General features: G+C 43.0%; 1 protein-coding gene across 1 annotated transcript in view; it reads left to right on the forward strand.

The window, feature by feature from the left end:
• agps (alkylglycerone phosphate synthase) overlaps positions 1-13,903 on the forward strand; it is a 28,052-nt gene extending 14,149 nt beyond the window's left edge. Inside the window, exons 11-20 of the mRNA XM_035676479.1 lie at positions 1,238-1,365; positions 1,873-1,924; positions 3,411-3,487; positions 3,575-3,687; positions 4,932-5,001; positions 6,185-6,246; positions 7,136-7,225; positions 8,568-8,667; positions 8,805-8,862; positions 13,047-13,903. Coding sequence (XP_035532372.1) covers positions 1,238-1,365; positions 1,873-1,924; positions 3,411-3,487; positions 3,575-3,687; positions 4,932-5,001; positions 6,185-6,246; positions 7,136-7,225; positions 8,568-8,667; positions 8,805-8,862; positions 13,047-13,168 — 872 coding nt within the window. The 3' untranslated portion in view covers positions 13,169-13,903. The remainder of the gene's footprint in view (positions 1-1,237; positions 1,366-1,872; positions 1,925-3,410; positions 3,488-3,574; positions 3,688-4,931; positions 5,002-6,184; positions 6,247-7,135; positions 7,226-8,567; positions 8,668-8,804; positions 8,863-13,046) is intronic.
• The last annotated feature ends 6 nt before the right edge of the window (positions 13,904-13,909 follow it).

Genomic DNA, 13,909 nt, shown 5'->3' on the forward strand with positions numbered 1-13,909 from the left:
ATATATATATATTTTATTTTTTATTTTTTTTATTTTTCATATTTGTATGACAATACAAACAATACGTGTGGAGTACCCACAGATACTGCTCCAATGACTGCACTTTTGTTTGAATATTTCTTTGGTCACAGACAAGATGGTGGATGTAACAGTGTCAGTTAAACTGCTGTTTAACTGTGCAAGTAGCAGTTGCTAATAACAACAAAACATTTAACTCAAACTAACTGCTGGTTCGTTAACTTTGTCTTTTATGTATTATCTTTGATTATCTATTCATTTTCTATATTATGTTCTATATCTATTGTTGTTAACGATTAACATTCCCACAATGTTTTCCCAGATTTTGAATAGAAGTGGTGGTTATAGTTGGGTGGATGTTATGATACATTTTCTTTAATTAGTGTTGTCTCATTTAGATGAAAGCGGGACTAGAATTCTTTCTGCTGGGATTTATTGTGGCACAAACTGTGGTTGTTGTTTTTTACTATGTACTTTGTGTGTCTGTCAAACTTTTCCCAAATGAAAGAAAGAAAAAGAAAGAAAAGGAAGTCAAAGCCTGCATTTTCTCCAGTACATTACTAACATTATTACAAACTAATTTGTGGTGGTGTTTTGTTGGACTTCATGTTTTGTTCACTTCATACACAAAACAAAAAAACATCTTAAAACATCATCTAAAAATAAAAATAAATACGTTTATGTATAAAAAATGTTTATAATAAATAATACTAATGTTACAGACTTCATGGATATCAAACAGCACTCTCAGTTTACCACATTTGGATGAAAGCTGTTATTTTGTGTTTTATTGTTCCCAGGCACATTTGCTTTGTAAGGGAAAGTAGACGCTGGTTTTTAAACCTGCAATGTGACTCCTTCAGCAGCAGCTATAATGGTTGACAGTTTTCAGGGTCATAAGGTCAGCCAGAGGTTTTGGTGTACCTGTATATGTGTCGCCGCTGTTGGCCTTGCTGCCTTTGATAGAGCCCTGCTTTATTTCCTCATGCTCTTAAGTTGATAAATCTTAGTCGTCCCCCAGTGTGTGGTAGAAAACCAGATATACTAGGTGAAATGTGAGACAAAGGTCACCCAAAGGCCCCTTGGGACATGTACCAGAGCCCTGTAAAATGGTCTTAAGTTCCGCTCTAAGACAGGGTTAGGTCATATAAATTGTGGGAACTGATGTGCTTTTTGTTTTTTTGTTCTATTCAAAATCTGTCACTGTGATTTTCCACAGGAACCCTGGGTGTGGTTACTGAGGTAACGATGAAGATTCGTCCCATGCCGGAGTATCAGAAATACGGCTCGGTGGTATTCCCTAATTTTGAGCAGGGAGTCGCCTGTCTTCGAGAAGTTGCCAAACAGGTAACACGTTGATCTATCCTTAAACATACGTGGCCTGGTCACTGCCTTTTCTCCCTGTCTCAACATGAGGCTAAGGCGTGTTGGAGGTTTGCCCAAACTGCACAAAGCACTGAGGTCTTCATTTCAACCTCTTCACTTGTTTAAAATTGACCTGCCAACAAAAAGCAGCAAAAGGATCTAAATGTATTTTTAGACCTACTTGTACACTCTGTTGAAACCTTACCAGTCTAAGCTAAGCTATCCCCGGTGATGTAATGACAATGCCAGTACAAAGCAAATCAAACTTTACAGTGCCAACTGGAACAACTGGAAGTCTATGTCTATAAACATCAAACAAGAGGCCAAAAGCTTTAAAGCCAAAGCTCCAGCTGTTGCATTGAATGTTGAAAATAATACATATTGGTTAAATTTGGTCTGATATCATTTGCAAGCTTTATTTTTGGCATTTTGTTTTTGTAGGAATTTGTTATTCAAACAAACTAATATAGACCAACTTTTATTTTTCAGAGGTGTGCCCCGGCATCTATACGACTCATGGATAATGAACAGTTTAAATTTGGTAAGCTTTGTTTGATCGTTCACAATAGAGGCCAGCCTAGACTTAAAACATTGCCCTCTTAGTGCTTTATGGTAATCCTTCGCTGTACAAGTAGGACTTTATTTGACCTGGTTCTCATTTTCCTTTTAGACCCCAGTTTAACCCCTCGTCTCTCTCATCAGAGAGCTTACAACACGAGGCAGACTTTTAACCAGCAGTATGATGATAATCATATTTTGAGTTGAAATTTGTTTCTCGTACTGTATTTTTTTCGTCAATATGTGGGTTGGTGTTTCATTGATGTACTGTATAGCTCTGAGAGAAGAACAATGAATGGCAATGGCACCGCATGCAATGATTTTACCTTCTACAGCACAGAATTATTAAATTGATTATCATTTCTGCCGCAGAATAGCTGCACACACGCAGACAAAGAATTGAAGCAAGATGAAAAATGACCCTGGCCAAAATTAAGTAGTTGTTACATTGAAATTTTATGATGTTGTTTCTTAAGGTCTAGTGGAATGCATCTGGCATTGCCAGAGATCTCTGTAAAGTTCCCCAGTCTCCAGGGATCTCATTATCTCCCCTATATTTCCACTTTTCACAGAGTAGGCAGTTCTTAGCATTAAGTAGGGAAGATGAAGCGACCAGGTTTTTCACTAATAACTAAAGCTCATGGCTCTATGATACCTTCTTGGGCTTATTAGTGGCTTGTCCTCACTTTTAATCATGTTGGCTGTTGAGTAAGGAGAGTTGATGTATTCACAGGTCTTTTTCAGATTGGGACTACAAGTACAATTTAGCACTGCCTGTCTTGATGCACAAGATGAAAAATGAGAATGTTGTAGTAAGTAGTGTTGATATGCAAAAAAAAAGAAAAACCCAACCACGAAGGGGAGAGTTAAAAGTAAAATTATAATCAGTGTAGGTGTAATTTTCTCTCTCTGGATGTTGAGTATTTAATTAACGAATATGATGGCTGTGAGAGACCTAAAGACCTGCAATCAAATTTTGGAATGGAAACAATTAGGACACTAAGTGATGAAGAGACTTGAGCATGGGGGGAAATAAATGAACTGTTAAGTCTCGGCGACATCACCCGTGACTTCCCCGCTGTGATTGATAACCATCCCATTGGCCCCAGCCCCTCATTTTCGCTTGTCCACAGGCGCTTTTGTGCGTCCGATCAGGAATAAATCAAAAAGTGTGGGTGAGGAAGACGGATATCGCTGTGTCAACCCCACTTCCCTTCGGAAACCCTCTGATTTATAGTCGCTGTCGCTGGCAGCCACTGGCCAGTTGTAAAGTTATTCAAATGTTACCATTTATATTTCCTCCTTTTGTTTGAAACCCCAAATAAATCTGACTCGCTTGCCCTCTCAGAACGCTGGCGGATGCAAGCAGAAGCAGGCTAAGACTAATGTGTGTGAAAAATAATAATCAGTTTTTCAGGCCCACTTCTTTGTGAATAGATGGAGCTGACTCTTATCTGATATCTTCACAGGTCATGCCCTGAAGCCTCAAGTATCTTCAATTTTCACATCCTTTTTGGACGGGTTGAAGAAGTTTTACATCACCAAGGTAAGAAGAATTGTTAGACGTGAACGTCACGAGTTGCTTGCCCCAAGTGTTTTTCATGAAAAATGAATCCTCCTCTTTAATCACCAGTTCAAAGGGTTCGACCCCGACCGCTTGTGTGTGGCCACCCTACTGTTTGAGGGAAACCGTGAGAAGGTCCTGCAGCACGAGAAGCAAGTTTATGACATCGCTGCAAAATTTGGGTGAGTAGTTTTTTTTCTCTCCTCCTCCTGCCTACAACGACGTCCCAAAGATCAGTTCTTCCCGGCCGTGTAAAGTGCGGAAATGACAAAGCATCATTTGGTGTGACTTTGAACATGATGAGCTGCCTGAGGCGCTGATGTCACTTTATTTAACCAGCCATTATGTAGTAGCAGCAAAAAGGATGGAAAAGCGCAGTTACACACTTCAGACTCTGCCTTCCACTCAGTAGTTTGTCTCTGTGTGGATTGATGGATCACCTGTGGATGTCCTCCTGTCAGGCCAGCTTTTATGTTAAAGTAGGTGTGGTGTGGGCAGTGATAGTAGGCCGCAGCTCCCCTCAGGACAGCGCCGGGCGAGAGGACACATTCTGGAGAGAGTTTCATTGTTGTGATTGATCATTAAACGGATCAATACGGCGTTTTGGTGGAAATCAGTTTCCTGTCAGCCTTAGAGGGATGTGCCTGTTTTAAACCCCCAACAATAGTTCTGTAGATGAATTCATCCTAACATTAATTAACCTTTGAGCCTTCCATTTGGTTATTGTGATCAATAATTATTGTTTATTGGTGATGTTTCAACACATTCTCTTACTGAAACATACCAACAAAAAGCCTCTGTTCTTCCATCTCTACTGATATATTTCAACCATCATTTGAAAGTAATACCAACTAATCAGAAACCAACAGCTCATTACAACACAAGTTTAAATATGGGACAATATGGGATCCTCGGTGCTCCTCACTGGGCAGCTTATTGATCATATATTATTGTTAGTGTTACACACAGTTTGGCCCAGATTCACAGGTAGCTGGAGCTCTGCTCTGGTAGGAGCCAGCAATTAAATCATAAGAAACTTGTCAGTTACATGCAGCAGCCTCTGCTTTATTGCATTATTTCACATAAATCACGATCACCCATCAGATCAAGTGCCAGTGATGGATTGGTGCGGTTCTGTGAGGAATATTCTTCTTGTGGTGTTGGGCAAACAGGAAGGGGTGATGATCAATATAGTGATTTTGTAATGAGCTTGGCCTGATTAGTTTGGGTGGTAGATGAAAATTTGATTACCCACTGCAGGTGATGGATGTGTGGCTGACCTGTGGTGATGCACAGAGCATAGCTTCATTGATCTGTACATTGTTGGATTGACAGGCTCCCAGGCAGCTGTTGTGAGGGGAGCGGTCTGAGCAACAAAGCTAAAAGAAAAGAGCTGTTAAATATTAACCCTGTTATCTGCTTCCAGGGGCCTGGCAGCTGGAGAGGACAATGGGCAGAGGGGCTACATGTTGACCTTCGTCATCGCTTACCTCCGGGTGGGTCACTACTCTGGCTTTTTTATTTATTTTTTGCCTGAGCTGATGGGCAAGTGGGGCGGGCGAGGAGGACGCAGTCTGACAGCAGATAGGATAGTGAACAACACAGAAAGGTTGCAGAATGTGACCTCGGGAGGTCTTTGATTTCATCTGGTCACAGTTGTTGTCAGGGGGTCTAACACTGAGGTATCTACATCATGAGGAGAGCACAGTGGTTGCAGTCAAAGTGACAATGGAGAGCTGTCTTAGGTCAGTCCTGTCAGAGGACCTTTTTGGAGAAACAGAACAGAAACCTATAAATAAGCAAGGAGGGTTTACATTCACTTAAATAACTATGTAGTAATAAGCTTTCTTAAACATCATGTGTGTGAAAAATGTATTTCTCCAGCTAGATTTCTCCTGGATAAAGCGTTTTTCTAGACATGTATTTGGGTAATTGGGTTTCTAATTTTTTTTTACATGTGCATGACAAAGACTTCAGACATGGAAAATGTGACATCAGAGCAGCAGACTGAAAGGAAAAAGCATTACACGTAGTAACGTGTCATCCAGCGAAAACTGAAACAGACACAAAGTGGCCTCTAGAAGTCTAAATAAGCCAGTTTCCACAGGCACTCAATCAGCTTCAGCTCCCGTCAGCCTCTTTTTACTTCAACAACTGTCACTTTCCACACAGACTTGTCCCTTCCCATAAAATTTAACCATCTATGCAACCACACTAAAAATCTAGCTAAATAAACTTAGAAGTGTCAGAAATTGCTTTATTTCACACATTTTTGATATTGCACATATTTCACAGCACTGAATTCAGACTATTTTAGAATTTAAACTCATTTACGCTCTTAGGGAAACCTATGCTCTTACTATGGAGTGAGCCTGTCCACCCGTTGTATTATCAATACAAATGTGCCAACAAAAAAAAACCAAATGATGCACCGTCTTCTATCACTAATACAGTTAAAATCAGCCATAGTTCCAACACAAGGTTGGTTGTAGTGGAGAAATCTGACTGCTGATCAGTTCATGTGGAGTTTACAGGTTTTTCAACAACAAGTTTTGTACAGTTCATGTGAACCTGTGTAACCAGGTTCCCTCCAGGACCCTGGTTTCTTTTCTGCACGTAAATTAACTGAATGATCATTAATCTGTCAACCTGCTAATGCTAATATTGTTTTCTGAGCAGGACTTAGGAATGGACTACTATGTGATCGGGGAGTCCTTTGAAACCTCTGTGCCTTGGGACAGGTAAATACACTGATATGAGCTGTAGGATTCTTTCCATTTGATTTAAATAGTTGTAAACATTCTTCTTTACTCACCTCCCACACAGTCAGTCCTAAGAGAGTCCTCTGTCTTCCTGCTGCTCCTGTTTCCCCTTCTTTCTTTTATTTCTCTTTGCCTCTGTCTTTGACATTCACCTTCATGCCTGCCCCCCCCTGCCGCCACACACACACATTAATTGGCTCTGCGTTGGCGGAAGCTTTGCCTCCTCAACCTACAAACCTGCTATTATTGACACACACACACACACACACACACAACCACACACAAACACACGCGATACGAAAGACCTATCTGTGTGAAGAAATGCAATGTGAGACACACATTCATCTCACATCCACATCTCGTGTGTTCTGCATTTTCTACATGGTTTCATCATCATTCTCTTACACATACACAAACACAAACACAAACAACAACAACTAGGAGCACACATAGCTTCGTGTTGTGTAACATGCCTGACGGGAGAGACCAAGAGATCAGGCACTGAGGCGAGCATATGTGCCTGGCTCATTACCCATCCTCCTCCCCATCCTCCACACTACACACACGGCTGCACATGCTTAGGACTGGCGGCCATTTCCACACCAGTGGGAACCTCTCCCCACAATGGTCGTAATGTTTTTAGTCTCTCCTCCTCCTTCTCTTTTTCTTCCTGTGTCCTTTTCTGGATTTAATAATTCTGCATTGCTAATTAACTCAGTTTAATGAAAGTTCCCTATACAGTATTACGTTTTAAATACACAAATATCACAGTTTAGACCGCTGTTGTGAAACTCATTTTGTTATTCTGCGTTATCTCTTTTTTTAATAAAAATATTCCAATAGAATCCTGCCATTTACTTTATTTCAGGGTGTTGGACATTTGCCGGAATGTAAAGGCACGCATCATTCGAGAGTGTAAAGATAAAGGAGTGCAGTTTCCACCGTTATCCACATGCAGGTAATGTTTGATGTTGAATATAACAGATTTAATGCAAATTGAGGCTGATTGTAGAGAACTCTGTGCACTGCAAGTACATTACATAAGTTTCTGCACCAATATCATAACAACACTTTTGCTCATCAATCCTTGTCATTCAACAAAATAAGCCAAAGTTCTCAAATGTTAAAGGAGAAGTCTGCTGTTATTCTATATTTTGCTTATTGTCTAAAAATCCCATGAAAAGACCAAAACCAACAATGTGTTAGTCACTCAGCAGAGTTTTTAATCGTCTGTGGATAATAATGGAGCTCTGTGGCACAGAGGAATAACATGTATCAGGCTTTGGATCCACAGGCAAAATTTGTTAGAAGGAGAAAGAGAAATATAGACATTCTTTAAATATTGTTAAAACACGAGGAGCCGAGAAGAACTTTGCCGAAATGAAATTAGTAAAATTGTCAGAATTGTGATGTAAATCAGGAACTATGTGATAAAAAATGAAGCACAGAAAATTATGACTCTGATCAGATATTCACTGTCAACTTTTGGTACTTGATAATCTACATTTTGATCAATACCAAAAAATTAAGTTTCCACTCCTAACCCCCGAACCCCGGTGAGTTAGCAAGAGCCACACACACCCAAACAGACGGACGGACAATCGGACAAACAGAAGGCGAGCTGGTTGAGGAGCACCAAGCTGCTGCTGGCCGATTGCGAACAGATTAGGCCTCAGCCTGATTATGCTACAGCCATTCATTTCCCGGCTGCGGTCTGTCACATGATTGATTTGTCCATTTAACCTCTAGAACAGTCAGCGTGCCAGGTGATGGGCCATGTCAAATGAACAAGGGCTCTGCACCCTGCTCCTGCGCAGGGAACGAGGCCAAACAGAGAGAACCTGCAAACCGGAGACGCATTTTATTCTTAACAAAACAGTCTTTTACACATGATTTTATGGAGCAGAAGCCAAATGAACAATAAGGATATATTGTTCTGTGTAAAACAACGAACCGATCCATTATCTCCCAGTCATCCCCTCAGATGATTCCGTAAAAAGCCTTTGATGGCCATTTAATGTCTGATAATGTTATGTTATTAAAGGTGACAGCGCTTCCACGCCGCGTCTGCTTTCTGGAAACCATGAATGGAATTGAGGTCAGGGGTTCACCGGAGAAAGCCAGACCTCCCACTTTACTTTATCTTCCAATTATGAAGAAAAAATGCATTTATTGTACGAAGGGCCTTGAGAAAACACTGCACTTTGGATTTATGTAAATGGTATTTTCAGCGCTGAAGGGGAAACATTAAGGAGTCTTTTCTGCTTGTTTAAACATGACTCTTACGTGTTTTCTCACAGGGTGACTCAGACGTACGATGCTGGTGCCTGTGTCTACTTTTACTTTGCCTTCAACTACAGGGGACTCAGTGATCCAGTACATGTGTATGAACAAGTGGAGGTATGACCAATTTCATTTTTACCAACATTATAGCGCAGTTCAGTCCTTTCATAGATCACAGTTACATCTGATTTGATGATATGTTGAATCTGGCTTGTGTGATTGACTTTTTTGGTTTGATTTGTCATATTTCCCAGCATGCAGCTAGAGAAGAGATCCTTGCCAATGGAGGGAGCTTGTCACATCACCACGGAGGTACTAAAACCTACACAAATTCACTTACAAGTATAGCATTGAACTGGATGGCATATTTGCACCTTCTCCCAGATTATAATTTATTAAAAGAGCTTGCACTGAGTGGAAAAGACAGCATGGCGAGCTTTCCCAGCGTGCTCTTCCATGCTAGCGAGCAGGCGGCCAGTCGCACTGTAAATGTGCATTTGGTCGGAGATCTTTCATTGCTTCCTTCACGTGTCCAAAATATGTTCCTGCAGCTCAGATGAATTGCTCTGACTCGGCTATTTGTTCATTTCAGCGGTGACCAAATGAAACGTGAGCAGGGGAGGGCGGCGTAGCAACTCTCCGGGCCCCATCAGGGCTAACCGAAATGGCTGCCTTATCTATATTGCCATCCGCCTCGCTGTTTTCATACATCACTTCAGGCTATTCATCACACCTGTCAAAAACAGTATGCAGTGAATCAGCTGCGATATTAAATCACAATTTTTCCTGAAGGCGGGGACGGGTTCAAAATTAAAAGATTGCTAATAAAAAGGAGGCAGTGGGCCGGGGGTAAATGATGCCGCCGTTATCGCCGGCTGTATACTGACCTCCAAACGGTGGCCCAGCCACCCCGAGCAGCACGGGGAGGTGACGGCGGTGGCGAATATGAGCAGCGTCAGCCCCACGTGCATATAACCCAGAGAATTACAGCAAAATGTCAGTTGTGAATATTTGTTCTTCAGGTCCCCCTCGTCTCAACATGTGAGCAGACCACTCTGTAATTGTGATTATATACAGTGGGCTCGCTTAAGCACACCATATCTGGGCGAAGACCAGGCCGGTTTGCTCTGGCCCACAATCAGCGGCTTGACAAATTGGAGCTATTTCACTGGGTTTGTGTATCAAACAAAACAAGATGTTAGTCAATATAGGATGGTGAGGTGGAGGCAACCGGAGGAAATATACATTTTTGGGCCCCTGTATTACAGCAGGTCAGTGTTATGCTGGTGGGCGCTAGGTAAGTGAAATCGGGCGTGTAGAGCGCCGCAGACATACATACTCAGTATTTGTGTGATGGCAAGCAGCCAACACACGGCGGTTTTAGCTCGACAGTTTTACCTTTTTTTAGATGCGAGTCAGTTTATCTCTTACTAAAGAAGGGCGAAAGCTCTTATATGTTTGATTATTGGGCGGTTCTGAGAGCCAGAAACACTGGAGAAGTTCCTCTTAAACGTAGTCACCAGTGCTCGCAAGCCGTGAAGAGTTGTTGAAACATCCTATCAACCCAGGAGAGTCGTCCTCTATCAGCCCTGCGCCGCGGCTTCTCAGCCAGATACTCGGCCTATATCACAATGAACATAAAGTAAAAGTAAAAGTATGAAATCTCAAGACAGCGAAATTAACATACTGCAGATAAATGCAGGAAAAAAATATAAGATATATAACAATCACAGCGAATATAAACGCAGAGGCAAACAATAACAACAACGACTCAAAAAATGCCGTGGGGCGGCGTAGACCCTATCGTAACACGTGGAGAACTCGAAAGGCGATATGTGAACACCGGTGCCGTACCTTCCTTACCCCGTCTTTCATGTCCTGACCCCCATTTTGTCAGAGAAGCCCGGGGAGATGAGAGCAGGCGTGTCGAGGTGTTGAGGCTCAGGCTGCCTCCTCCGTATGAGGGGCCACCCCGGGGGTGCGCAGTATCTTACCTCACCTTGATGGCTCTGCAAAGCTCCAATCTCACTAACTCTAGCCACGCCCACCTTCCACACAGCGTACAGATGAAGATATAAAACTGACCTGATTTAGTGAAGTTCCCCCTTCCCTCTTCGCCCCGCGCTCCCCAGGCTTTTTCCACACGAGAGAAATGATGACACTCTAAAAGAAAAAAGAAAAAAAACCTTTCATTTCTGAAATAACTATCCTGCCCACTCTTTGCATTGTCTCAGCGCACAGAGCCAAGCCGCTGAGACTTTGATTGCAATAGCAAGCAAACAAATGAGAGAATATGACAGATAAGATGTGTAAATTATCACAGGTGATGGAGGCAATGATGCAGTCCCAGCACCTCTGTTTCTCTCTTTTCCTGAGAGAGGGGGAGGGGTATGGGAGGTGGAAACGAGGAGGAAGACCGAAGCAGTAGGAGGTTGTAGGAGCAGGGCGTATTTTCTTGTATTGCGTAGCAAGCTGATGGGCCTCTTGTCCACCATTCTGGAGGTGCGTGTGGTATCATGGAGTCCCAGTGGACCCCGCTGTCTTGCCCCTGTTTTGTCAGGAGGCGGAGAACGGGGGTCACTAGCCTCATGGCTTGACCCCATCTGGGTTTCCTGGCTGGAACTCTGATAACACAAGCACACTAATGCCCCCCCCCCCCCCTCCCTCACATGCCCTATTAACACTGCGCTCCCCTTGCCTAGCGGTGCAAACAGAGCGGCGCAGGCAGAAGGAAGAAGGCCGTCTTTGTGAACACTCCCATCATAACCGTTCCATTATTTCAGGCCCCCCGTCTATCTAAATCTCAGGCGATTACACTGCGAGCTTTCAGGGTGTTTACTCAAGGGGGGCCCGGGCCAGCAACCTGTTCGAAAGCTGCTCTGTTTCTCAAATTTATCTTTTTGAGTTTTGAAATAATAATTAGTCATGTGTTTTCGTTTGAGGCCATGACTCCAAAAGTTAACGTTTACCCAGTTCTGATCTGACAGAGTTAAAGTTTCTTTAGACTGACTTTTCAGGCATTATGTTTTCTTGATTCATTGTTGTTTGTTTCTTAATGTAGCCAATGTTTATAGTTTATTACATCATCTTAAAATGACTTGTTATTGTTATTTTTATTATCAATCTATTATTTTTTGGGTCATTGTTTAGGTCTGAAAAAATGTAACGCAGCAATATAACAAGCCGCTTCTACACAGTTAAAATCTTTGCTGCGTGCTTTTTTACATTATTTGCTTTACTAAAAACGTAATTGATTTAGTCAATTAATCAACAGAAAATAATAATCAATCTGATTCTGCTAGGAATAGGTGGATTAACCTTTAGGGTTGCGGGGGAGCAAATATTAGCTGTTGTATCCCTATTGTGTTCATTTTATTTAGGAATATGTATGTGAGCACAGGGCCATAACATAAGTTGATCCTGCAGGGTCAACCTTAGATAATACTGTACCTTAGCGGTTCAAATACTCCAACAAACGTACACTCACCAAAAACCCCACGACCCCCAGTGAGTTTAGGGCGTTTGGGGCCCCTGGCAGTTGCCTGCTTAGCTTAGTCATGTTTTTGTCTATCTTCTACTGTCTCAACCATCGAATCAAAAGCAAAAGGCCCACAATGTGAAAGTTCACAGTAGATCCTCAGTGGCCAGATTGTGGGTTGAGTTCACCCCAAAACAAAACTACAGCTTTCCTGGCTTGTAGAAAATCAAAGTTTCTATTTTATGTGAAGTTCGGTAACAAGAGTTTGGCTTTGCAGCGAGGTTTTCCCAGTCCTCCGCAGTCACCAGACCTCTCGCTGGCTCCAGACTCTCCGCTAAGAACCTGTCGGGTACAGACGCTGTGGAGTATGTCGGACTGGACAGCTGGTGAAGCAATGGGCACCCTCACTAGGCTTCGTGCCACAGCCGCTCTCGCTCCTCAGGTTGGGGGGTTTGGAGGAGGAGGGAGGGCGAAGAGCGGCTGAAAGCCAAAGTCCTGCTGACAGAGGACCATTGTGCGGTGCTCCGCGGTTGGCTTTGGCACCCTGTTGGCGATCAGGCCAGTGTCAGAGGGCGCAGAGCGGCGTTCGGGACAAGCAAGCACAACAGCCTCGCGGGTCAGCTGCAGGAGCGAGCTCGTGTGCACAATGAGACAGAAACACACACAGAAAAAACGCTCCAGTGACTCTGGAGGGAGGGAAATGGAGGGGAGTGGTGGCTCAAAGAGTGAGGGAGCCGGGGACGGCCCGCTACAGCCGCCAGCCGGCCCCTCCTCTGGGAACACACAGAGCCTAATGAGTTTGATAGTCTGCTGAGCTCCATAAATCATGCCATGCAAAACATTTCTCCTCTCTGAATAAAAGCATTTATCACCCTCTGTTTATTCACTCACTCTCACAAGATTGATTGGCTCCCAGCAGCCTGCTGAGCAATCAGCCGTGCCGATTCCTCTATTTCTCCCCCTCAGTCCTCTTCCCTGAGTTTATTTATTTATTTTTTTTCTCTCCTCTGTCATTCAGTGGGGAAACTTCGGAAGGAGTGGATGAGAGACACCGTCTCCAATGTCGGCATGGGGATGCTCAAGTCTGTCAAGGACTACGTGGACCCCAATAACATCTTCGGCAACAGGAACCTCCTCTAATTTCCCGCCCCCCGTCCATCTTTAATCTCACCTTTTTCTAAAAGCATCTTGTGCATTTTGGATTAATAGATACTAAATGAGAATTTAAAACGGAGAGAGATCTCGTCTTTTTCATCAAAAAGAGTCATTCGGTGCCATTTATTGATTCACCCAAACCTTTTTTTTTCTTTTACATTGTATTGCACTCAATATGCTGTAACAATCATTGTCATTAACCGTGAAGTTCATTCTTGCCGTTGAGTCGTGGCCTCAGCTTGTCGTCGGAGCTACGGCCACAATGCAACCCGACATGATGCAACAAAACCTTGATTTTGTGTCACATTTGCTAATGTCTAACAATCTCCTCAATATCCTTGCCAACGTGGTTTACTCATCGGTTTGTTTTCTTTCCTCTTTTGTGTGTGTGTGTGTGGGGCACTTCTTTAGTGGTAAGTTCTAGATGAATGCACTTTCTAAAGCTCTGTGCCTTTCTAAAGCTTTTGTCTGCCTTCCCCTTCTCCTACTTCACCCTCTGCTGGTGTATAAGTGAGTCCCTTTGTGAAGCAAAAGTAACTTGGACATGATGTTTTCTGTCTCCAGTTGATGTTTTTCTTGCCCTCATGCCTTTTGTTGTACTGACCTATTGCCATAAGAGACTTTTTCTGGACCGTGTGTGTGTCTGTGCCTCTGCTGACAAACCTGTTTGACTAAAGCCTTCCCCTCTGCCCCACCAAATTTTAACCCCCCCCGTCCCCTGTCCCC

This window comes from Morone saxatilis, unplaced genomic scaffold (assembly GCF_004916995.1).
Source record: "Morone saxatilis isolate NCDOM2014 unplaced genomic scaffold, NCSU_SB_2.0 Contig5, whole genome shotgun sequence".
Lineage (NCBI taxonomy): Eukaryota > Metazoa > Chordata > Actinopteri > Moronidae > Morone > Morone saxatilis.